The sequence below is a fragment of the Curcuma longa genome, chromosome 5, assembly GCF_044706935.1.
Source record: "Curcuma longa cultivar G26 ecotype Majalengka, Jawa Barat chromosome 5, ITB_CL_G26_1.1, whole genome shotgun sequence".
Lineage (NCBI taxonomy): Eukaryota > Viridiplantae > Streptophyta > Magnoliopsida > Zingiberales > Zingiberaceae > Curcuma > Curcuma longa.
In genome coordinates this window covers 6,951,979-6,974,908 of record NC_133865.1, presented here as the reverse complement: position 1 = coordinate 6,974,908, position 22,930 = coordinate 6,951,979, and the positions used below count along the sequence as shown (strand labels likewise).

General features: G+C 36.4%; 2 protein-coding genes across 2 annotated transcripts; one reads left to right on the top strand and one right to left on the bottom strand.

Annotated features, from left to right (window-relative positions):
* Nucleotides 1–7,875: 7,875 nt before the first annotated feature.
* LOC141829951 (LOB domain-containing protein 18-like) lies at nucleotides 7,876–8,914 on the top strand. The gene is given in 4 exon segments (XM_074717416.1): nucleotides 7,876–8,096; nucleotides 8,098–8,377; nucleotides 8,467–8,667; nucleotides 8,669–8,914. Coding segments are annotated over 4 exon segments (639 nt in total). The 5' UTR covers nucleotides 7,876–8,043; the 3' UTR covers nucleotides 8,774–8,914.
* A 1,554-nt stretch (nucleotides 8,915–10,468) lies between these two features.
* On the bottom strand, nucleotides 10,469–22,260 carry LOC141829291 (dolichyl-diphosphooligosaccharide--protein glycosyltransferase subunit 2-like). Its single transcript, XM_074716732.1, has 20 exons — nucleotides 22,158–22,260; nucleotides 21,944–22,094; nucleotides 20,294–20,486; nucleotides 20,111–20,200; nucleotides 19,859–19,915; nucleotides 19,706–19,775; nucleotides 19,506–19,570; nucleotides 18,244–18,298; nucleotides 16,238–16,365; nucleotides 16,030–16,145; nucleotides 13,747–13,816; nucleotides 13,261–13,365; nucleotides 13,035–13,124; nucleotides 12,803–12,951; nucleotides 12,397–12,508; nucleotides 12,084–12,167; nucleotides 11,681–11,761; nucleotides 11,383–11,607; nucleotides 10,882–11,004; nucleotides 10,469–10,801 (listed from the first exon to the last, which is right to left on the bottom strand). Exons 2-20 carry the CDS (start codon nucleotides 22,090–22,092, stop codon nucleotides 10,682–10,684), a joined length of 2,082 nt encoding a protein of 693 aa, XP_074572833.1. The 5' UTR covers nucleotides 22,093–22,094; nucleotides 22,158–22,260; the 3' UTR covers nucleotides 10,469–10,681.
* Nucleotides 22,261–22,930: the final 670 nt, after the last annotated feature.

Genomic DNA, 22,930 nt, shown 5'->3' with positions numbered 1-22,930 from the left:
GAGGGAGGTGGTGGTGAATTTATAGAGAGGAGCCGACGGACAGTCAGAGATGAAAAATGTTGCGGTATGAGGCGATGACACGGGGACAAGCTTTTTGACGATGCAGCGACTTGTCTGCTGCTCCACCAGCCCCTGACGGTGGCTGATTGGAGTCGGCAAACCGCGCAGATCACGGTCCTCCAGCTCGGAGGCCGAGGAGCTTCACGTTTAGTTTAGCCGTTAGCAACTCCACCTTCACAAGGCAGTGTCCCTTAGATTTTGGTATTGATGAGAAGTGTTAATCTTTGTGTCACAAACTCATTGTAATATTTCATAGAAAAGACACTAGTGCTTCTCTAGGAAAAAGATCTAGTGAGATTTAAAAATATCTATGGTGTTAATTTTTATAAATTCATCTTCTACGATCACAATGTCATGATCATCTGTGAAAAAGTAAATCGAGAAATTGTAATTGGTTATGATGGAGGAGATTATTGTCTCGATTTTGTTGAGATTCAAATATTTATCTTTTCTACAAGTCTGCTCCATTGTCATCAATTTAGCTATGCTTCGAGGATGAATTTATCAATTCTTAGTTTGGTGGTTGGTCTGCCATCTTTCACAATTTTTCCTTAATAAATTAGGTACAACCTGTGTGGCTGAGAAGCAATTATCAAACCTCAAGCCCCACTTTTTATGAGAGGGACTCTGAGAGGAGTGATGTCTCTCCTTAGCATTTTATAATCATCATTGATTGATATTTCAATGATTCATGTTTATGTTTTCATTCATACAAGTTTAGTGTTAAATGTGCATTGTATTCTACTCACATTCTTACTCTTGTTTTTTCCCCCATGAACTTAATTCAAAATATTGTAATAGACTCACGTAGTTGAATATAGGTACAACTTTTCTCTTCTTGTGATGGTTCATTTCTTTTGTGAAACATAAACATGATTTCTCCTTCTCTAGGTCCAAATTAAGATGTTGGACTTTCTACTTGTCATCTTTATGGAAGAAGATGAAGTTAGCTTTTTAATCTATTAGTGTCTTGGTAAGTTCTTTACTAGGAGCTTTTCTTTTACCTTCTTCATTGATGATATTAAATTTATTATCATCCATGAAACAACAAAAATCTAGAAGCTTTCAGTCTAGTACTTCTTGGACGTTGATGGCTAAATGCTCATTCTGTTCGTTGTATCAAAATAAAATGATTTTTCTATCCAAAGTCAATATGAAGTCAGAGGGTACCAATCTAATCCCGACAAGGGTCCTCTAATGCTTAAGTAAGATGATAAGAATAGAAAATAATAAAATTGAAATAGATGAATGTATGAAAAAGTTAGCATAAGAATGAGCATACTCTATCTTCTGATTATTGTAATTCCTTTATAGTTTTTACCGCATAATGATAGCTTTTATGTCATTTAAATTTCCTTTCTATAACAATCGCCAACCATCATTATTACCTTTTTATTTAGTAATGATCACCCAAAATTTTTGTCCATAATGACCATTATCAATTATTTTATTGCCCCCCCCCCTTCGAACCAAATCAAACATACATTTCTCTTTCTATAATACTATTCAGCTCTAAGCCCGCCTTCAAAACACTCTCTGGGTTTAAATATGTTTCTCAAGTACTCATGGTTCTGTCTCCGACTCTTGAGCACCTTAGATTCTAGATCCGATTCCTAAGCACTTTCGAATTCTGAATCTGATTTCAAAATACTATCTAACTTCAAACTTGACTACTAATCATGTGAAATTTTCTCGGTCTTAGCTTCTTCTTAAACCCACGTACCGAGCCCAACCTTCTCTTTCTTTATGGGCCCAACTCGATCAGCTCATTCTTGACAATCACAAATTATTACTGAGTATCATTAGTCACCCCTCGCACGAGTCAGACAGTGCATTGTAAACCGAGTCTAACTGTAGAATTCGAACAGTCGTGCATTCATCGATCCTTAGTTATTATCCCTCGGAAGGTTGCTGACACAGTTCGGGCATAAGTTGTCAACTCAGTTCGGGTTTATAAATGTGTAATCGAGTCAATGACTTAGAAGGCTACGGACGTAGTTCGAGCGTAAGCTGTCGATTTAGTTCGAGCTTAGGTTGCCGACGCAATTCGAGCTTAGGCTACCGATGCAGTTCGGACTTATAAATATATGCAACCGAGTCAAGGACTCGGAAGAATGTCAACACAGTTTAGGCTTCTGAATATTTTCACATCCTTGACTCAACAAATATCATACATCCTCATCTTATACTTGACACCACAAATATCATACATCCACATCCACTCAACACGATAGACAGAATACATCCACATCCTCTAGTCCTCTCGACTCAACAAATATCATACTTCCTCATCTTGCTCTCAACACCACAGATATCATATACCCACATCCTCCTTGTCACAATAGATATCATACTTCTGCATCCTTCTCTTGGCACAATAGACACCATAATTCCACATCGTGAACTAGTACAATAGACATTATACCTCCACATTTTGAACCGGTTGCATCCCACTCCTATTCAATAAAACTGCCCCTTCCCCCTTTCAGTCACTTATTGGTCACCGATCTAAAAATCAAGAGTGTAAAGGAGATAGCCCCTGGGACATAGCTAAGTTGGTTACGACGGAGCAAACTTACAGAAGAGGGCAGTAATACCCTCCTCCGTCATGACCAACTGTAGTTTCTCAATTTACCTCCTCATAGATGGTCGTGAGGACGACCGTGTGGGACCACTGGGTGGAAGATTCCACCTTATGTAGAAGAAAAGAGTGTAAAGGAGATATGAAAATCTACAAATTTAGAGAAGTAATTTGAGAAAATGATCACATAAGTTTAGAGTTAATAAATCAATGTTATTAAAGGATTATAAAAGGAATTAAAAGAAATACTCCTTATCCTTGAGGTGCTTAGGCTCAACGATGAGATTGTAGAGTAGCTCTGTTTTAGAGAGAAATGATACCCTAGGTAATGCTTGTAAAGAACATAAATGAGTGTCCCTGTCTTTGAAAACCATATTCCTCAATTAGGATAGCCTATAGCTTTTAAAACAACACCAATTGCATTCATTTAAACATTATTGAATACGCTATCTTAATGAAGCTAGATTTTGCCTTGTAAACGCCAACATTATACTTCTAATTGAAATCTCTTGAGTGTAGTATACTCATTTTCCATAGCATCCAAAAGAGTTTCTTCTTTGCTTTCTAGCCAAAGTAGAAAAAGTCACTCAGGTATTATAACAAGCATTGCAATAGTCAAGTATTATAGCATCTTAAGCACTATAGTAGTCGAGTATTGTAGCACCCCAAGAAATGTAGTGGTTCGAATACTATAGTATCTCGATATTATAACTTTTTGAGCACTGTAGCATCTCAAGTATTGTACCATTTCAAATATTGTAACATCTCGAATACTATAGCTATGAGTTATTCTGCTCACTCGACCACCTGAATACGACAACACTCATCATTATTACACTATAATACTTTTCCTTCTTAAGTTATTCCTATATTGTTACTGTGGTTTTAGACAAATGATAAGTTGAAAGATTCCGCTTAAAAAAATATCAAAGGCCATCACAAAAAGTTGTCGACATATGGCTTTCCTTTAATTTCATCTAGTCCTTCACAAAAAGCCTCATATTTCCTCCGTGAAACACAAAATATCAATGTCAGGAGTGTCAGAGTCGTTTCACTGTGCATTGACATCAATGACTCCAAGTAAAAGTTTGCCACGATAAAGGACCTGACGACCATGGAAAAGGGGGGATCACCAAACACAAACTAAAATAGCACAATCATGGCTGGAAGAGGTAGCAGCTGGCCTGTGCTCTCCAATTGTATCATATTTATTTAAAATTCTCAAATCTAACAAATTAATGGCGGAGTAATCAGAATGCAAGTGTGCAGGGAGATAACATCTTAGGCTGCCCTTGAACAGCCACCCAAAAAGCAATGGCTACAACAACACTCAAACTGTCAAGGAGGGGCTACAGTTACTTGTGGAAGAGGCAATGGTTACATTTTGCGAAAGAGGCATCGGTTAGGATTGTGGAGAAAGAGAGGAGTAGTCTCAAGCACGAATTTGAGATCATGTTTTACTTTGATTTTCCCATTCATCAACGAGGTGTGAGGCATTCTGATTTCGATTTTCTCATTCATCAAGTACATCTTAGGTGTGAGGCCACCCTTCTCCCTGTTGTATTAAAATAAACATCAACATCAATGTAGCTGATGAGAGTTTCCCACGGAATGTGTCAATTATGATATAACAAAAATCTGAAACCACTCGAAACTTTCTTCTATAATGATCATTATCAATTATTTTTATTGCCCTCTGAACCAGCACACCTTCGAATTCTAAATTCGATTTTTGAGCACCTTAGCTTTCTTAATTTGATTTCAGACGACCCTCTAACTTAGGACTGCTAATCATATAAGTTTTCATGATCTTAACCTCTTCTTAAACCCACTTATGGAGGCCAAACCTCCCAACCTTTTCTTTCCTTGTTACGGAGTATCAATCTAATTTATTAAATGTCACTTAGATGTGTCTATGTTAGTACGCATTGGAATGACAACCCAAAGATCTTTCTATCGATAGATCCTTTTAAAAAAAAACACCAGCAACGTTAGATCGCCACATGTCCAGATCCTTTCTATATCCATTCCTTCCTCATGGATCTCCTGAGTCACTCACACGTTCTTTTCTCTTTGATCATACACATGGCGCCAACTAATTCGACCGTGCTCAGTCAAACTTTAGAACATGAGCTTAAATAATTCCTCAACGATCAATTTTTCCTCAGCTGGGGCAGGCTCGGCGGTGCTTCGCAAGTTAGCATTCTTCTTCCAACAAGGCTTAACGAGGGATCACGCTTTGTAGATAAGAGGAGCTGATGTAAACGTTGACAACGCCACCTAAATAGGTTTTTCTTGGAAGTTTCGCAAATTTTCTTATTCAATATCATCCGATGCGGATCTGACAACGTATGACACCGATTGCTCCAGCGATATATTCATTAGCCATAACTTTGACTCTTTGACCCTGTTTCTCTAAGCAGTTATATCTTCTCGCTGACCATGGAATCCCCGATCTTCCCGGAGTTGATTGATCCGATCGAGTTCCTCGAAGACACAACTGTCAACGCATGGAACAGTTGGAACCCGAAAAGTCAGTCTGGTCGAGTCAGATTTTTGACAATTTAATCTAAAACCATGATCTTAATTATCACAGTGTGTTCTTCGTTTCTTGTTCCACAGTGACGGCGTTGGATCGATTTTTCGTCACCGTTTCCCTGATGCAAGATTCAACTAACTCGAACCTCCAAATCACTAAGATTCATTTGGCAGCTGGTCCACTGTCACAGAGCATGAATTCCATTTGTGCGAGTAATAAGTATCAACTTCAGTTACATTCCAAGTTCATGCATCCTGAAGCTCAAGCCGACATGCCACTTTGGCAAGAAAGAAAAAAGAGAGAAAATGATTTTATTTAAAAAAAAAAACAAAATATCACCGAATCAAATTTCATTGCTGACGAGCAAACATTAATTAGCGAAGAAATGGAGCCCGACTTAAACGAAAATTAAGATAAACGTCGTTCTCGTCAGGTACCATCAGTTTCAGAAACGATCGAGCACAGCTGGGAAACACCGGCACGTCTCCTGTAGCCAAGCAAGTCTGCAATTGTCCTCTCTGTTTGAGGTCAAGATCACGCATGTGAATGTTTTCCTTCATGTTTACCGACTCTTTTTACTGGCTATTTCGTAGTTAGTTAAAATGAATACGAGATGTGATGCGAATCTACGGGGATATACTTTGTCGAGGGGTTTCCGACAAGGCATATGAAGACAGCGTGGGATGGTTGTGGTGCCAACTAATTGAAGTGAAATCCGACGCATGGCCAGGGCCAAAAGCGACGGCGATGGGCTCGGCTGAGGTGGTGGCCGCCGTCAGTTGGTGGGTATATAAATACTTTGACAGTTAATTGGAAATCTTTAATTAGATATGGTTACGTTCTTATCTGCAATACGGTGGAGATGAGCCAAACCGTAATTGTATATCGATCGAAAGGAACTTTCTTGTATCCTGAATTTGACCTTTCCGACAAAGAGAAAAAGAAAAGAAAAGAAAAGAAAAGAAAAGAAAAGAAAGATTATTGGGATAACATTAATGGTCGTACGTCCTCTCAATCTATTTTCTGAGTCATGATAGCGGCGTGTTGAAGTTCATATATATCCATCCTCATCTTAAACTTTTGGGATAACTAATCAGCCAATCAAGTTTAAAAAAGGCAGTAAACAACATTAATTGGCAGTAGATTAATCAGTTCGAACAGCAATTTTAAATTTTCAGTTCTGAAGGACCAAAGCAACTAAGACAAAGGCACTATTGGAAAGAATTGATATTTTGTAGACATGAAAGATGGAGCCATACCTAAGAATTTTGTAGAAAAATATGTACGTACCTTCTATTGATATTTTAATAGAACATTAATTAAATAAGTTCAATTCAATATGAAATAAGTTACAATTCTTTTGGAAAAAAGTATGACTTTGTTATAGTATTTGTATACCTTCAGACCCAATTAATATCGTGACACTTGTTATTGCATTAACACAGAGCCAAAAATCCTTGTAAAGGATAAACACAGCACCATCCTTGCCTAACTAGTAAGGATCAGATAACCTGTCCAAATGAAAAATGTTCGAGTCATAATCCAATATTTAATTTCATATAATATAACAGATTTAACCATGTCATATTATAAAAATTTTCATTTAAATTTTAGACAATGTACAATATGACGTGAAAAGAACAAACTGTAGCACAAGCAAGCAATACAACATGTTAATCACGGATAGGCATGATCTTATAAAAAGGTTATTCACGTTGCACATAAAATTTGGCAAGATCTGTGCATGCAGGTGCCTGAGCTTGCTTCACGCCTGATCACGGCACGCGAAGTGCATGCCCCAGTCCATTTCACGCATAAATTCTTAGCGTGATTTGTGCGTGAAACTTAAAATTAATGCCTTTTTTATATAATTAAAAAAAGCTGTCAATTCGACTGATACTAATTCGTATTACGTATTACATTAATTTGTGTTTCAGGTGGGCAATTAGCTAGCATTCTAGATGCCACTAGAAATTTATCGGTATGAAATGTAAATGTATTAAAACTTAAAAATCCTACTAATTTAATTATAATATTTGAAAATTCACCCACTTATCAAAATTCATGTAGTAAAGAAGCACAGAATTGCAGTTCTCAGAAGCCATCTCATGTCATTCTCCTTCTCAGTTGCATTTTCATCTGGGGGAGGCATATATATATATATATATATATATATATATATATAGTGCATGCATTAATTAGTTCGTGGAGCAGAAACATATGTCATTTAATTGGGTCATTAACGTAGACATGCAGTGCAAGTCGAAGCTTGCGGTCTTTGCCTTCTACGCGTCCACCAGAGCAAGAGAGAGAGAGAGAGAGAGAGAGAGAGAGAGAGAGAGAGAGAGAGGAGAGAGATGGACGCCGACGTGCACCTTCATGTCTGATTAATTGAGAAGCAGACTTCTGAGAACAGACCATGCAGTGTGCTCCTTCATGTATTCAGTGACAGAAGCAAGCGCAACAAAAAACAGAAGAGATGGAATTGTGTTTCCATTTCATTTCCATATGTTCTTGCTTCACGCAATCTGCTAATAAATGTGTGTGTGTAGAGAGAGAGAAAGAGAGAGAGAGAGAGAGAGAGAGAGACAGGGAGTGAGAGAAGAAGCTTGGCTTGGCTGCTGCTGCTTGGCGTGGCTTTGAAGACATAAATACAGAAGCAAACAAGCATCAAATTGTAACTCCAATGCGACCCACCCTCCACCGATAAGACAAAATCCTCCATCTCCCACATACGCCATTAATTCATTTCACTTCATCATCATCTTCTTCCTTAACTTTCTTCTGATCCTTTTCCCCTCATCTACGACTACGAGGAGGAAGAAGAAGAGGAGGAGGCTTTGTACTGTGGCCTGCCGGTGACATGAGTAGTAGTGCCGGGGGCAGCGTCGGCGGCGGAGGAGGTGGAGGAGGAGGACGCGTTGGGGGGCGGTGGGCCGTGCGGGGCCTGCAAGTTTCTGAGGAGGAAGTGCGTGAGCGGGTGCATCTTCGCGCCTTTCTTCGACTCGGAGCAGGGTGCGGCGCACTTCGCGGCGGTGCACAAGGTGTTCGGCGCGAGCAACGTCTCCAAGCTGCTCCTCCACGTCCCCGCCCACAAGCGCCTCGACGCCGTCATCACCGTCTGCTTCGAGGCCCATGCCCGCCTCCGCGACCCTGTCTACGGCTGCGTCGCCCGCATCTTCGCCCTCCAACAGCAGGTGATGAGCTCGAACCCCTTCAAATTCCACCCTTCGATGCCGCAGCTTTAAAAAGAGGATGCTTAAATTTGGCTAGCTCTTTGGATTAGGTGACCGACCTGCAAGCAGAGCTGGCTTACTTGCAAGCTCACTTGGCCGCAATGCCTTCGCCTTCGCCTTCCACTTCGCCCCCGCTGGCGACGCCCCCGTCTGCCTTCTCCGTGCTGGACCTGCAATCATCGGCGGGGATGGCCGACCTCTCTGTTCTGTTTGACGTTCAACCGGCTCAGCTGCCTCCGACAGGTAGCCCGGTCGGGTCCGAAGCGCCAGCAACAGCATTACACGGCGGCAAGCAGGAACTTTTCTGAGAGCATCGGCGGCGGAGGTAGCGACCTTCAAGCGTTGGCGGCTCGTTGATCGGCACCGGCCGACGTGATCTCCGGTTTCAAATTAAAGTAGAACTCGTAAGAGAGACAATGTTGAAAATCTTCTAGCTAGGCTTCTTAATTTATCCAAAATGGAATTAGCAGATTTGCCCAAAAAAACAAAAAGAAGTGTTTTTATATACGATATTATTGAAAATCGTTTTATGAAATTTTTATGTCGTCAATCTGAAAGTATAGTTGAGCAATCGGGAACAGTAATACCAAAATATAGATTATTGGCCAAATTTATGGAAATAATTCATGTGTTTCCTTGGTGATGTATACGAACATATATATTGGCATCATTCCCAAATAAGAATACGAGAAACGATATCGTTCAGTTGTGTCGATAATAATGAAGAATAAAACAGTAATCAACTTAAATTTCTGTGTTTTGGAAAATATTATTATGCACTATCTGGATTGCATGTTTATGATCACGGCAGAGGGAGGTGAGGATGATAATAGTCAATCTCATATCAATTATAATGAGGGAAGCTAAATAAGTTTCTACACATGTTTATGTTTAGTCTACGATAAAAATATTCAACGTTAGTGCTGGATTGAGAAATTACAATTAATTTGTTTCTTGTTATTTTTCGAAAGCAGATGTTAGGATCCTTGTGGTGGTACCCTATCGACTTTCTTACTGGTATCATTAAAAACATTATTGAGGTCAAACTGACACAAATATTCTTGTACATTATTGGGTCAAACTGACACAAATATTCTTGTCTGTTACTAGTTAAACGATTTATCTATGAATAGATTCATCTGCCTTAATTTTGAATACTCATTTTCTTCCGTTGTTGTTTTACACGGAGGTAGAGAATCTAGTTCTCATATTTCTACTTTTATAAGGATTTAAGTTTTATTTGTCATAACTTATTATCAAAATTTTTAATTGATATCAAATATCCAACTTACATTTGATTAATTTTGAAGATGATCGATTTGAAAAATTTTCACCAACCACTAAAATAAATCGAAAAACACTTGCAACGGACAACTTATCAGCCCGACGTTCTTAAGTCAATAGCTCTTTAAAAAAATTTCATCTATTAATTCACCTAAGAAAATATCTTAGGCACAAAAATGTAAAAATTGTCATTTATAGGTATTGACATCCCACTTATTTATAGTTAGATGGAGATAAAAAAAAATACTACACTAAAGAACATGAGTAATTTATGACATAGATAACTATTTTTAATGCATCAGTCTTTATTTTTAGTGGATGTCTAAAAAAAGAAAGGTCTGAGCAGTTTCAACAACAACTGGTACTGTTTATATTTTATTACTTAAATCAATTACAAGAAAGAAACAATTTGAGCAGATGCAACCCAACTGATAGGTCCATCCAATTCAGACAGTTGACTTAATTTGAGTCTACTTGATCCAAGCAAGATAATTGATCCAAATAGATTGGTTAAACCAGTCAATTCGAATGGGTCACATGTCCCGAGTGAGCCAAGTGAATCTATCAAACTATGAGAGTTCGGACACGCCTAATCAATTTAGGCAATCTTAGCACATCATGGCCAACAGACAAGGTAGGTTGGAAGGGCTGCCCCAGCTTACGGAAGTATGCCCAACAACTATGCATTTCAGCAAACAACTAATTTGAGGATGATAATATTTGAGATACACAAAAAATCAGTGACGAGGAAAGTATACTCAAGGAACACAGATCCGTATGCAAGAATAATTCCATAATAAAACAAAATTTACTGCCATATCCTATAAAAACACTCAGACTGCGGATTGCTTGGTAATCCAAAAGCTAAAATTATCATATTTTCAGTTTACCAGAGCAATGGTGATGTCTAAATAATTTCAAGTGCATGATCATGTATGACATTTTTAACTAATGATGCTGCTCTCAGCACTTGCGTTACCATTAATTAGTCTTCACCTTCGCTGCCGACGTTGAAGCAAGGTAGGAGAGAGTCCTATGACCCACAAAGATGAGGAAAACTCCAATAAGGCCAAGGACCTTCAGAGTTGTAAAGAGATCCAACTGTTGGAGAAAGACGGCTAACAATTAGAGATTGACAAATGCAGATCATTAATGAAACTGAACGGGGAAAAATAGAGCACCTTCAACCAGAAAAGGACGTAGAGCAGTAGAATAGCAGCAATGCCAGCATGAAAGAGTAAGGAGAACAAGGCATGGACAGATGAGGAAGGGAAGCTCTTCAAATTTACTCCCAAAATTAGCAACTGCACAGACACCAAAATAGGCATTGATAACTGATAATCATACGAATGATCAATAACAAGTGAATAACAGCAACAGCTAAAACATGCAATTCAGATGCGTTTACAAGCAAAGCAATGTGAAAAGAGAAACAGAAAATGGCTTATGAAGGCTGCTTTCGTTTGAGCATCAAAATGAAATCCATCAAGTAGCACTCTCGCCTGAACAAACAAAAATCTTAGCCATAACATTACAGCTTCCATATTTGAAGGAAAATTGAATCAGCTTTTCAGAAATTAAAGTTGTTGAAAAACCAAAAGTTGTCTACTTGGCATCTTTTGCAATGCAAATGCTGAAAGTGGTATTTGTGAAATAATATTGTCAAATAAGGCACAGCTCACCCCTATCACAAACCCTCCAAGTGGTACAAGGGTAAAAGCCAAAAATGCAAGAGAAAGCTCCTTTGGTGGTCTCTTTTCTGGGTCCCGGAATATGTGTGATATCTCCTGCTTTGGCCCAAATCCTGAGTATGGGTCAACAGATTGTGATGGAGGACGTGATGCCTTCTCTGGTGGTTCTGGCAGGTCCAAATCAATGTATCCGAGGACATGGAGGAATGAGTTCTCCTGCACAGCAACAAAAGGATTTATACAAGCTAAAGCAATAAAGTGATAGCTCAGAGTATTTGGAATATTGTACCATAGCTGCATCTCCAATGGCAAGCTCAATCTCATATCTACCTGAGAGGTAATAAAATTTTTCGACAAGTGCAAGAAAATCCTGCAAGAATTGTGGTTATAAGAAGCTTTCCAATAACAATGCACTATCTAATTGCTTCCAGTTTCATTGTTCTATTAAGACAATGATTTCAAACAGTATATAGAGATCAAGTACTTTGTTCTATTCAGACAATAATAAACAAACTTGCAATTTATCATCCAAAGTTCACACCCTTTAATCAGTATACACTTAAATCAACAACTGATTAATTCAGAAAAGATGGATAATGTAAACTATCAGCAACTCAAAAAAAATATCATGTCATATTAAAAAAAATATGAGTCAATAATGTTCAAGCTGTATCAAGAAGAAACAAACTGACTAGTATGATCTTATACTGCCTGGAAGAACTCTCCAATGCAAAGATATGCTCTACTTTGCTTTCATGCCTCAGCTTTAAGAACACCTGTTACCAAAGCTTTCCAATCAGACTAAACCGCAATAAATAAAACTCTTATTATATATAAAAATTGTATATTTCAATTTTGCATTTGGATATCATCTAAAGAGGGTCATAAACCAAGTTAGAGTTTGATAGACTTATGAGTATTAAGTTTAGCCACATATTATTATTATTATTAATATTATCATTATATATATAAAAACAAATACATAATATTTCCCTGTCAACTGACCTGATGTGGCTTAATACTGTTTCCAAGAGGCGTCAAAAGTTGGAAACTTAAGCGCAACTTCTGAAGATGATTTGCCGCTAGTGAAATTTTGTCATCCTTGGAGAAATCTAATCTGAAGGAAAGAAAAATAAATAGAGCATGTGTTATATTCAGTAGAAACAAAAAATGAATTGTCTATAGTGCACCAGAAAAGAGAAAGTATAAAAGATATCAAAATGCATATCCAGGAGTAAACTCAGAGAAAGTTCAACAAAAACTAGTACAAATGTTCTTGCACAATTCTAACTCATCTTATAAAATTATTGTTAACATGGAAAGTCAGCTAAATAAAATAAAAAAGAAAAGCAATAATAACCCAAAGTTGAAAATTGTTCTTAACAAATGAATTAAGATATTATGGTGTTACTTTAACATGCTTGCGGAAGACTCGCTATCACTGTCATAAATTCCAATTTGAGACTTGTCTACTTTGACCAATCCTGTTAGAAAAATCAATGAGTGAGCATGCCCTCCAGTGGCATAGGTATTCAAATTCTCTGTGTCATGAAGTGAAATCTGCAAGCAGCACAATCAGAAAATCTAATTGGTACATGATAAAAAAGAAACTTCATACCTAGCAAAAACTAATATGAGGTTACCTCAAATTCTAGTGTATACTTTCCGATGTCAATTTTCAGAGGTAGGATGTCCAAGTAATGAACGTTGTTTTCTGCGTCAAATTGTAATTCCTACAGTTTCAAGACAGATATTGTATGAATTTAGCTGGTGAAGTAGAAAGTAAAAATTTTCAGTTTAACACACCATTATGAATGGATATATCAGGCCTCATATAATAATAAAAAAAAACAAAGAAAAATATGTAACCTGGTTTTCAAGTATAGGGTTGTTCTTCACATGAGAACTGGAAGCTTGTACAAGAATCACTGTCAGTGGAGGTGCAGCTGAACCAAATACTGTAGTCACCTCAACCTGAGATAAGCACAAAAGATATAGTGCTTAGCTTAAGAGTATGGACAAGAGCATAAGTTTATGTTTGGGTAATTTAAATGCATTAGGCATTCCAATCATGAATAATGAAGTATAAACCCCAAGATTGCTACAATACAATCTAGCATATGTGCAGCAGTATGTGGATTGCCAAAGACAAATCAATGCCTAACAGTCAATGATACCTACACCAAAAAATATTAGTGAAACTTACAAGATACTTTTTGAGATACCATGAAGCTTATGAAGCAACATATATGACAAAACTAAAAGCAAAGCAAAATAGACAGTTTAGATAAGCTTGACATAAATAAAGAAAATAAATAAATTGCAAAAATAATATCATGCAATAGAATCAATCACCTTAAGCTGATCTTTTGAAGTTAAAGACAATACTGTGGATGGAAGTGAAAGAATAAGAGGAATAGAGATCCTGTAGCACCAAAATAGTGTCCAATTAATCACTAAAGACACACAAAGAACTACTTGCTTGTATATACGGAACATAAAAAATGTAATCTACCTTAATATGCATTGTTATAACAGATGAAAGACAAAAAAAATTCAGACATTTACTTTTCTTTGCTAAAAATTTTATTTACACGACAGAATAAGCAAGTAAACTAGACTTATAACTCAGCAACAAAGTAACACAATCCCATCAAGTGAAAATATCCAAGGCAACACCAAACAGTTAATGCCTTCAGCATTGATATTGGTGTAATGAGTAATAAAACAGCGAACATTTTCTTGAACAACAAATTCTTATGTACAAAGAATCTTCGTGTTCTAGACCTTTATGAGACTATTAATTTACATTATATTTAAGTTTTTAAGACATGATTGAGTTCATATCCATGTACAAATATATAATGGTCTAAAATCAGGTGCTGGCAGCAGTTATGCATCTCTAATAGCATGCCATAGCCTCCATGTTTTGTAGAAGAAAAACATTTTTCTAGCGCCAAATGATCATGCATCTATTAATCACATTAACAGATTAGTTTTAGCAAGTTGGTTGTTCACCTTTCATCATAAACTCAAGCCAAATTATACTAAGTTTGCTAGAAACAATAAAACTAAATTCAAGTATAAATAAAATAAAATTGAAAATCAGACAACGATTTGATTTATTTTAGGATCAATTTATTTTAACGATATATATTTTTATTTGCATCATTTTCCTCCACCTAGACAAGCTCAACCATAGACAAATTGCTGCCACCATCATTGGTTGTGCCTCCAAAGAACAAGGAAACGTTGGAAGTTATAGGAAGCATAAATATTTTTTACATCTTGACAATGCCCTCGAAGTCTGATACTAGTAGTGATGAAGATAACAGTTGAAATCAAGATTGAATGAGCACCAGTTATAGCAAAGTCGATACAACAAAAATGATCTAGTAAGTTAACAAATCCTCTATGCTAAAAATTGGAATGCTTAAGTCCATTGGCCAGTTAAATATATAAGCATTTAAATTAATATCGTGTAGTTTGGATTAGTGGAGCAGACAAGAAGATTCTTGAGGGAGTATTGAAGGAGGTGTTTAGGCTTAAGTACACAAAAAAATAGTTCCCTCTGTTGTACTCTTTTAGCCTCTATGGCAAAGCAGCATGTACTTTATAATAACCATTACTCAATGCAATATTCCTCCTCATATTGGCATGTCTCCTGTATACACTTAGAAAACTCCCAATTTGGTAGAAAAAAGTGGACAAAGAAACCAAATCAAGACGATAGCAAGCTTGAGATTACTAATTGCCCATAAATAAATGCATATCAAGATAAATTAATCATCATAAGAAAATTTCTCGATTATTAGAAAGATTCCTAAGTTCCTGATCCTTCATCTTATCATTTAGTGTAATTTGTTCTTCTGGATTCATTAGGCAATGTGAAGGATTCAACAATTACTTCATTTTCCTTTCAAAAAAATGAAAAAAAAATAACCATCATTTTTTTATCCCTCATATAATAAAATTTATTTTTTATAGAGAGGATATTACATCTTTCCCAAAAACAAGAAAAGTTTATCGTCAAATATATTGAGCGATGAACACTTTGCTAGTGAAAATGGGAACTTGGAAAGAGTTACGCAAAGCAAACACACCTTAAAAATCACCTAATGGCATAATTCAAAGAACAATTTATAATTGTAGCAAAAGGTAGAATCCGCTACCCTAGCAACCCCACACGATCGACCCCACGATCATCTGTGAGGAGGTAAATCGAGAAGTTATAGTTGACCACTACGGGGAGGGCATTTTTCTCGACTTCATCAAGATTCAACCCTTGCTCATTGTAGCAATATTTGCCCCGCAGTAGCCAACTCAACCTTGCCCCGAGGGCAAACAACAATCTATAATTATTAACTCTTAACATTGTCAATTAATAATGGTATAAAAGTAGATGAATCTTTCCTTTCAGATATGATAACATTTTCTATCAAGTATAGTACCATCAGAAACATAGTCATAAAAATAGCATTGGCATTATAAAAAAGAGAGCAAAATTGGGTTGCTCAGGTACAACAGAACATTAGCCTTTAAAATGAGAAATCTGTAGTAGTTTAAGTTACCAATTTATATTCCAAGTTACTACAACAGTTATATAAGGGCATGCTTTTGATTAGTCTATTATAATACCTGTTGTTTTCAATGTGTGATAGTGAATCTATCTGATTGAATAAGTCTTTGGTGCTACAAGGAACTCCAACACTAAGAAGAAATTTTGCTATACACACTAGTTTGTCACCAGGAATCTGCAAGGAAATTCAGCTTCTAAGATAATACACAGATGTCTAAATCACTCAGTTAATGAGGAACTATAGCTTATGGAGTTTATTAACCATACATTTAGCTTCTCAGAAACAACTGCCGCAAAAGCAGTAGCACCACGCACAACTGAGGCTGTTGTTGCAAGAGGACCCTTGTATTCACTACCATCGATGTGCTTTTCATCAAAGTATAAAGTTCCATCATCTGTATCATGTCCAGTTCGTATCCCATAGACAGCACACCAAATAATACACAGGTAGTAAAATACATTATACATGATAGTAAAGTAGTGGACAGAATTGCAGAACAGATGGATCAGTTAACATTTGTTCAGCATTAACAAAAACCATACAAGAGGCTTTTCTCAACATTAACAAAAATAATAAAAGGCTAAATGAAAAATCCCAAATCTACCACTGAAAAAGATGTCTTGTTAAAAAAATTGTTGTAGAGAATCAAATGCAACAACTGAAACATTGTTCAAGAGGTAAGATTGGAAGGTTTTTCTGGGGCTTTGCTTGGATTTTTCCAACATCAAGGACCTTCTTAATTTGTTATCACATTTGTCCAATACAATAACTAGCACATAAATTCATTTCGAGCAAAAATATACAACAAAAAGATGATAGCAACATATATTAATCGAACTACATAAACAAAATTGATGGATCAAACAATGCCAATCTTGCATGAAGATGCATTGATAACCATCTAGCATTATTGGCTCATACAGCAATTCAGCACGGAAACTGTCCTGTTAGGTTCCCCTTATTGCAAACAGAGAAAAGACATGAGGCAGCACAGCAGGCATGTAAGATGCATAATTTATAGAGCTTTCAGTGACCACCTTGCCCATAAGATGTATATAAAAAGAATGTAGTGAGATTCCTTTGATGCAATCCAGGGATCAAAATGTCGATTTAGATATTATACCTCCAATTTGGAAATCCCTTATTTAAAGCATTTAGTTGGCTGAAAAAAATCCATTCTTTAATTAGAAATTTTTAATTGGCCAGAAGAGACTCAGTTCTAGGAAGTCTAAAGATCAACGAAGGTTAGAAACCCTGTTCAATGTAGCTAGGACCTCAGCTTTATTTCTGATTTTCTACTCCATATTATTGCATCAAAAACATTGGTCACAAACAACATATTCATAAAGGAAATCCTTATCGAACTTTGATGCTCTATTCAACCCACATTGTGGGCTTAAAATTGAGTCTAATTAGTTGTGAGTCAAAAAAAATTATTTTTTCCCCCAAAATACATCAGTTTGTGCCACCCATGCCAACATAGGTTTGGTGATATAGCCTACAGCAGGGCTTGTTTTACTCAATATCGTCCATATTTAGCCAAGGTAGGAAATTCTTTCCCTATGACTTATGCTTAAATTTTCATTTGTCAATCACAGGAAGAAGATGAAATGCTATACAAAGAGGAGAGGGAAATCGGAAAGCACCAATCAGAGCACTAATAACAGTAAGGAGAATTGACATCAAAGTTAAAGAAACCGAGATGTATCCATATAATGCACTTGTGTCTTTCCTAGTTCTAGTCATGCAATACAAATCCAGCTTACAATGTGGTTAATTGAGATATATTATAAACATGTAAATAAAAACTAATTTCAATATTATATGTCATTGATCAATTTTGATGCATAAATGTTATCAATTTAGCTCCGAAGCATCAAAACTTCAAGAATTCACCTTTTATTTCCCAGAGTAATATTGGTCAACAAGGGGTGAGATTCTTTAGCAGCCAAATCATTAGAAGAACCAAGGCAAATACCACACAGAAGAATTAACTTAGAAGGTGCGTGGGTATTCACATAGTTCCACTTGATAGGTAGAATAGTTATAAGACATCAAACCCGCTCTCTAGAACAATTGGTTGAATAATTCTTTGGCATTATATTACAACAACAATACCAAGGTTCATATATGTTCCAAAAAGAAACATAGCAAAGAACATTTATAATTTGAAGATAACTGGATATTGCAGGTATATAGGAAAAACAAACTGGGAAGTTATTATATAGGAGAAATTTGAAAAGAAAAGAAAAGAAAAAACTAGTATATATACCATAGCTCTTGATGCTATCAAATAGCTTGACAATATCATGTTTTATAGTTCCAATCTGCCAAAAACAATCCAAAAAATTCAGATACTGCTTGAATCAAGTATCAAATAATTTTGTTAATTAACATCAGTCGAGAAAAATATGAAATATAAGATTCAAGAAAATAATAAAAGGGGTCTGGGACTTCAAATTATCTTCTGTGGAGATGCACCAAATCCCAAATTTACTGCAGACTCTGAATTGTGTAATAATTGGAACAAATCCAAACAAAAAATAGAATGTCAGTGGAGCAGGCATGGACTAGGTTGCATGTTGTTGTGGAACTTAGTATCAATAGAAATGAGTGGAAGAGGCTACTATCTTCGCTGAAGGGTCATGTTCAAATAAAAATTGCTCATAAAAGGGGTTATGGTTGAGGGTATAAATTTCTTAAAGAAGTATTTGGTTTCTTCCTTCTTCTACTTTCACTTAAGTCTTCACGTCTGCATCTTTCTACTATTGCCTCCCAAAAGGAGAAACAAAAAGTAAAGAAACATAAATCATAGAATTGTATAGTGTATACCAGCTGACTGAATTTAATAATATTAGGAAATTGAAGCAAACTTAATGAATCCATATCAACCATGTTATCAATTTTCAAACAGTTACCATTCCATATCCACCATTACTATGGACCTTATGTTCACTCTAGAACACAAAGCCAACGTTAACAATACTGTAAAAGATATTCTATATAAGGATTTCACCTACCACATTCAGCATTCCCTTCAGCCAAGTTCATATAGGAGAAGGCTGCACTACTTAAACTGATATCATGCTTCTCATTTCCTCAATGACCTCAATATATCTAACTCCTGTTGAAAAGATCATGTGACTCTGCACATCATGAATTGACAGTGTATTGACCCTTATCCCAGTCATAAAATTTCAAGATAGCACATTAAAAGAATGGATTCACAGGCTTAAATTTATATCTTGTTATCACAAGCTTCATTTCTTCTATTAAATATGAATTACATAACATTGTTCAGATTTCCAATTTGGCCCCCATAAACAATCAGCATAACCAGATAAGTTTCATCAGCTTCATAATCAAGAGTTACGGGAATATCTGGCATACAAAGAATCAATTAACTAAAAACTATTGGTAGAAAGAAAAGAAAAATGAATTCTAGGTCCAGCAATAATTAGATAAGCTGGGAAAATTAGAATCGTGATAACTATCGAAAATTTAGTTTATAAATCTTGTACATAATGGTATCACCTTAGATTGAACCAACTCTATATCAGCCAACGAAACAACTCCAGCAAGTGCCTCAAGTGCTATACCTACAACAGTATCAGATGGAACAAGAATGAATAATTAACTCAATTTATACTTTAAATAACATAGAAGCCTTCAAAAACTATTGTCTGATTCAAGGTCTGAAAAGATAAGACATCAACCAAAAGAAAAGAGAATACCAGCGGCATAAGTACTAGATTCAGCATTGTTGCTATCATACTGCCATCTTCCATCACTTTGGCTAAGTGCCTGCTAACATTAGTAGTCATTCACAAAGAGAACAGATAAAAACAGAAAATTATCAAAGTGTGTGTACAAAGAAATTATACCACCTTGATTGAATAGAAAACCCCTTCAGCATCAGGTAGAACAACAATAACTCCTTGCGCCTGCATAAGGGATGTATTGCCTTAGAACCAATAATATCACAGGATCCAAATTGTAAAAAGGAAACAGACAAAGAACTAAATAATAGAATATCAATTATAAATTAGTAGCACTATCACAAAACTGAAGTAAATGAAAGATACATCTGGATACTAGGATAAAGAAGAGATGGTAATCTAGTTGCCACAGGGTCATACCTTGACATGAAGCAAACCAAGGATGGAGTAATAGAAGTTCATCAATTTATCTGTGCTTTTTATCAAATCTTGAAATTTTAATGCTACATCCTAAAAGGGAAAGAAGCATAAAATAGAAATTAAGGGGCCCTCATAAAGTTACTTGCACTTTAAAAATCACAATGAACATAAGCAACTAGGAACCTTAAAAGTCTGAGAACCAATCTGGCATTCTAAAATACTGTTCACTCTTATTGCATCAAACAAGTCCTTAGGACTTGAAGCTGGTGATGTGAGTTTGTCTATAATAACTGGACACGTAGCAGGTCCAATGTCAGAAATTTTTCCAACTCTAAGAATCTGAAACGTCCTTAAAGCTTCATAAGTCTCCTCTAGGCTGCAGGTCAAAATGCATGTTAGATATATTCTATTGCTGACTAAGAGAATTAAGAAAACCCACATAAAATTTTGAAACATTCCATCAACCAGTCTTGTCTAAAGCTAAAAAAAGATAATGATTTTGAAATTAGCCAAAATGTTAATATAGGTTTATAAAAGGAATGAAAGATTGAAAAAGAAAAAAAAAAGATCTGCATTAAACAACTCAAGCCAAGTGGACTAAGCAATGAGTTGAATTAGGGATGTAGGTATGCATGCATATGAACGATAAGATAAGAAGCATAAAGTGTAGAAGAGATACCATCTTCTTTGTCGAAATGAGAGTATCTTTCTGAAAATTTAGCATAACAATGACATTTTGAGTCCAAAGGAAACCTACACTACTATTTTCAAACCTTTTTTTTCCAGATGGCAAATAAATACTCCATCCTTGACTTGTAAACAAGCCAGTGATAGTGGCACAAGAAACTAGACAGTAATCAACAATGGCAATTATTAACTGGAATCAACCAAGGAACTAAATTCCTAGCTATCAACTAAAACTGAAATGAAAATTTACCTGAATCTTAATCAGATATTTAATGATCTAGTTAATGCAATGAGAAATTTCTCCACAACGACAATGAGTTCTATATATCATAGGCAATAAAGATATTATGTAATATATATTATACTGGCAGGAATCTGAAATAGTATGTCAACAAGTTAGGTAGGTTAGGTGCTTCAAATTAGTGACCAATGCACCTTCAGGATCATAATAGGACTCTTCTGCAAGAATATTCAACATGGATTAGTTCCTTTCCTCCAATCAGAAGACATGTTAAGGTTAGTATATGTCAAGTTAGAGAAATTGAACATATTAGATGTGGCTCAGATCAAACATAATCCATTTCCGAACCTCACTTCGAATTCACTTAGGATCAAATCTCAACCCAAGACACTTAACTTAAGAAGAGAAGATTATTAATGAACAAAAGTAAAAGGGAAGTGAAGAGATTCGGTTACCAGTTATTGCTTAGATTTCATACGAACGAAGAGAAACTGATGAATTTATTTCAATTTTTTGCCCAAAAGAGAAAAGCTTTGGAAGAAAGGAAGGATTTTCTCCAACTGGTCCAACAAAAATAAGGAAGGCAATCTCCCGTTGTCTTATTTTAGAATTCTATATGTATCCTCTTTTTTCAGATTCTCTCCTGTTCCTTTTTCTTCTCCACTACTCTTCTCCACTTGAGTATCAGTTCAGTACAAATGATGGAAACTAAGGAAAATTGTAAGATCTCAAGATAAATCAACGCCAAGTCAAATCAGTGTTTTCCATGCCTAAGGAAACACAGCATTCAAAGCGTGAATTTATCTCAGATCGAAGCACGATGTCCAACTCCGATCGAGAGAGAACGCCGATCAGAACCAAAAATCTGGCGTGTTCTTAAAATGTGACGAGACCGAGCAACTAACCTCTGGAACAATCCACCACTGGGGACGAACAAATCAAGCGCGGCAGATCTATGAGCATCCGAGATCGGCCGGATGCTGGCGGCCGCGCAGATGGACAGCAGCGCGCAGATTAGAGCACGAAGCCCAATGGATCCATGATTTGGCGCCATGCCTGGAAAATGAATAACGTCAGGAAATCAAGGAATGGGGAAGAAGAGGTAGCGCAGAGCAGCACCTGGGCTCTCGAGATCCTCCAATGCTTCTCGCCTAGTGGTTCGCAGCCGGATCCAACACGGCGCGTTGATGAGATTGAGAACCAGAGGGCAGCTCTAGGGTTTAAGTCTAGGCCCCGAGGTTGACTAGATTTCATCCACTAGCGGAGAGCAAATAATGAAAGGGTAAATTGTCAAATCTATAATAGTAAAATTCAAATGCTATAATAGTTTTTAAAAAAAAACCCGATAAATTCATCGATTCATACTAAATTTATCCACTTATTTTGTTTTATGAAATTATTACTAATTGTAACGTGCCACATGGCGGAGTTAGTCGCTTTCGTATTCCCTCGTGCGAGGCGCCCGCGGCTCGCAGGCCCGGAATTCTATATCTTCATCACGTCCAATGTAACAAAATCCAGCAAGGCATTGATTGGAACATGCTAAGCAAATTGATCAATCCAAATGAAATCAATCTATAAGCACAAGGCAAATGACTTTGGTAAATCTAGTCAAGTCGATCAAATTTAAGACAAATGAGTAAAATGAACTAAACAAATCAAATTAAACCGGTCAAAAGAACCAAACACATCAATCAATTTGCAATTCAAATAAGTCATTCAATCCAATCGAACCACAATGGGCCAAGTGATTTACTCAAGACAATCTAACTAAAGAGGCCAATCGACTTGGATTATCGAATCAAGCAAAGCAACTTCATCAACCCTTTCGTCCAAGCAAACAAGATGAACTAGTCGATCTAATCAAATGGCCAATTCAAGTCAAACCAACT

Bases quoted from the DNA above. Each gene is read 5' to 3' on its own strand.
- LOC141829291 (XM_074716732.1), bottom strand. From the start codon at position 22,092: ATGGCGCCAAATCATGGATCCATTGGGCTTCGTGCTCTAATCTGCGCG. The intron at 20,201-20,293 runs GTTCCTAGTTGC...TTTCCCTTTTAG, and splicing joins TTGGTTCTCAGACTTTTAAG to GATGTAGCATTAAAATTTCA. The intron at 11,762-12,083 runs GTCAGTTTGTTT...CAATTCTTGCAG, and splicing joins GGCAGTATAAGATCATACTA to GATTTTCTTGCACTTGTCGA.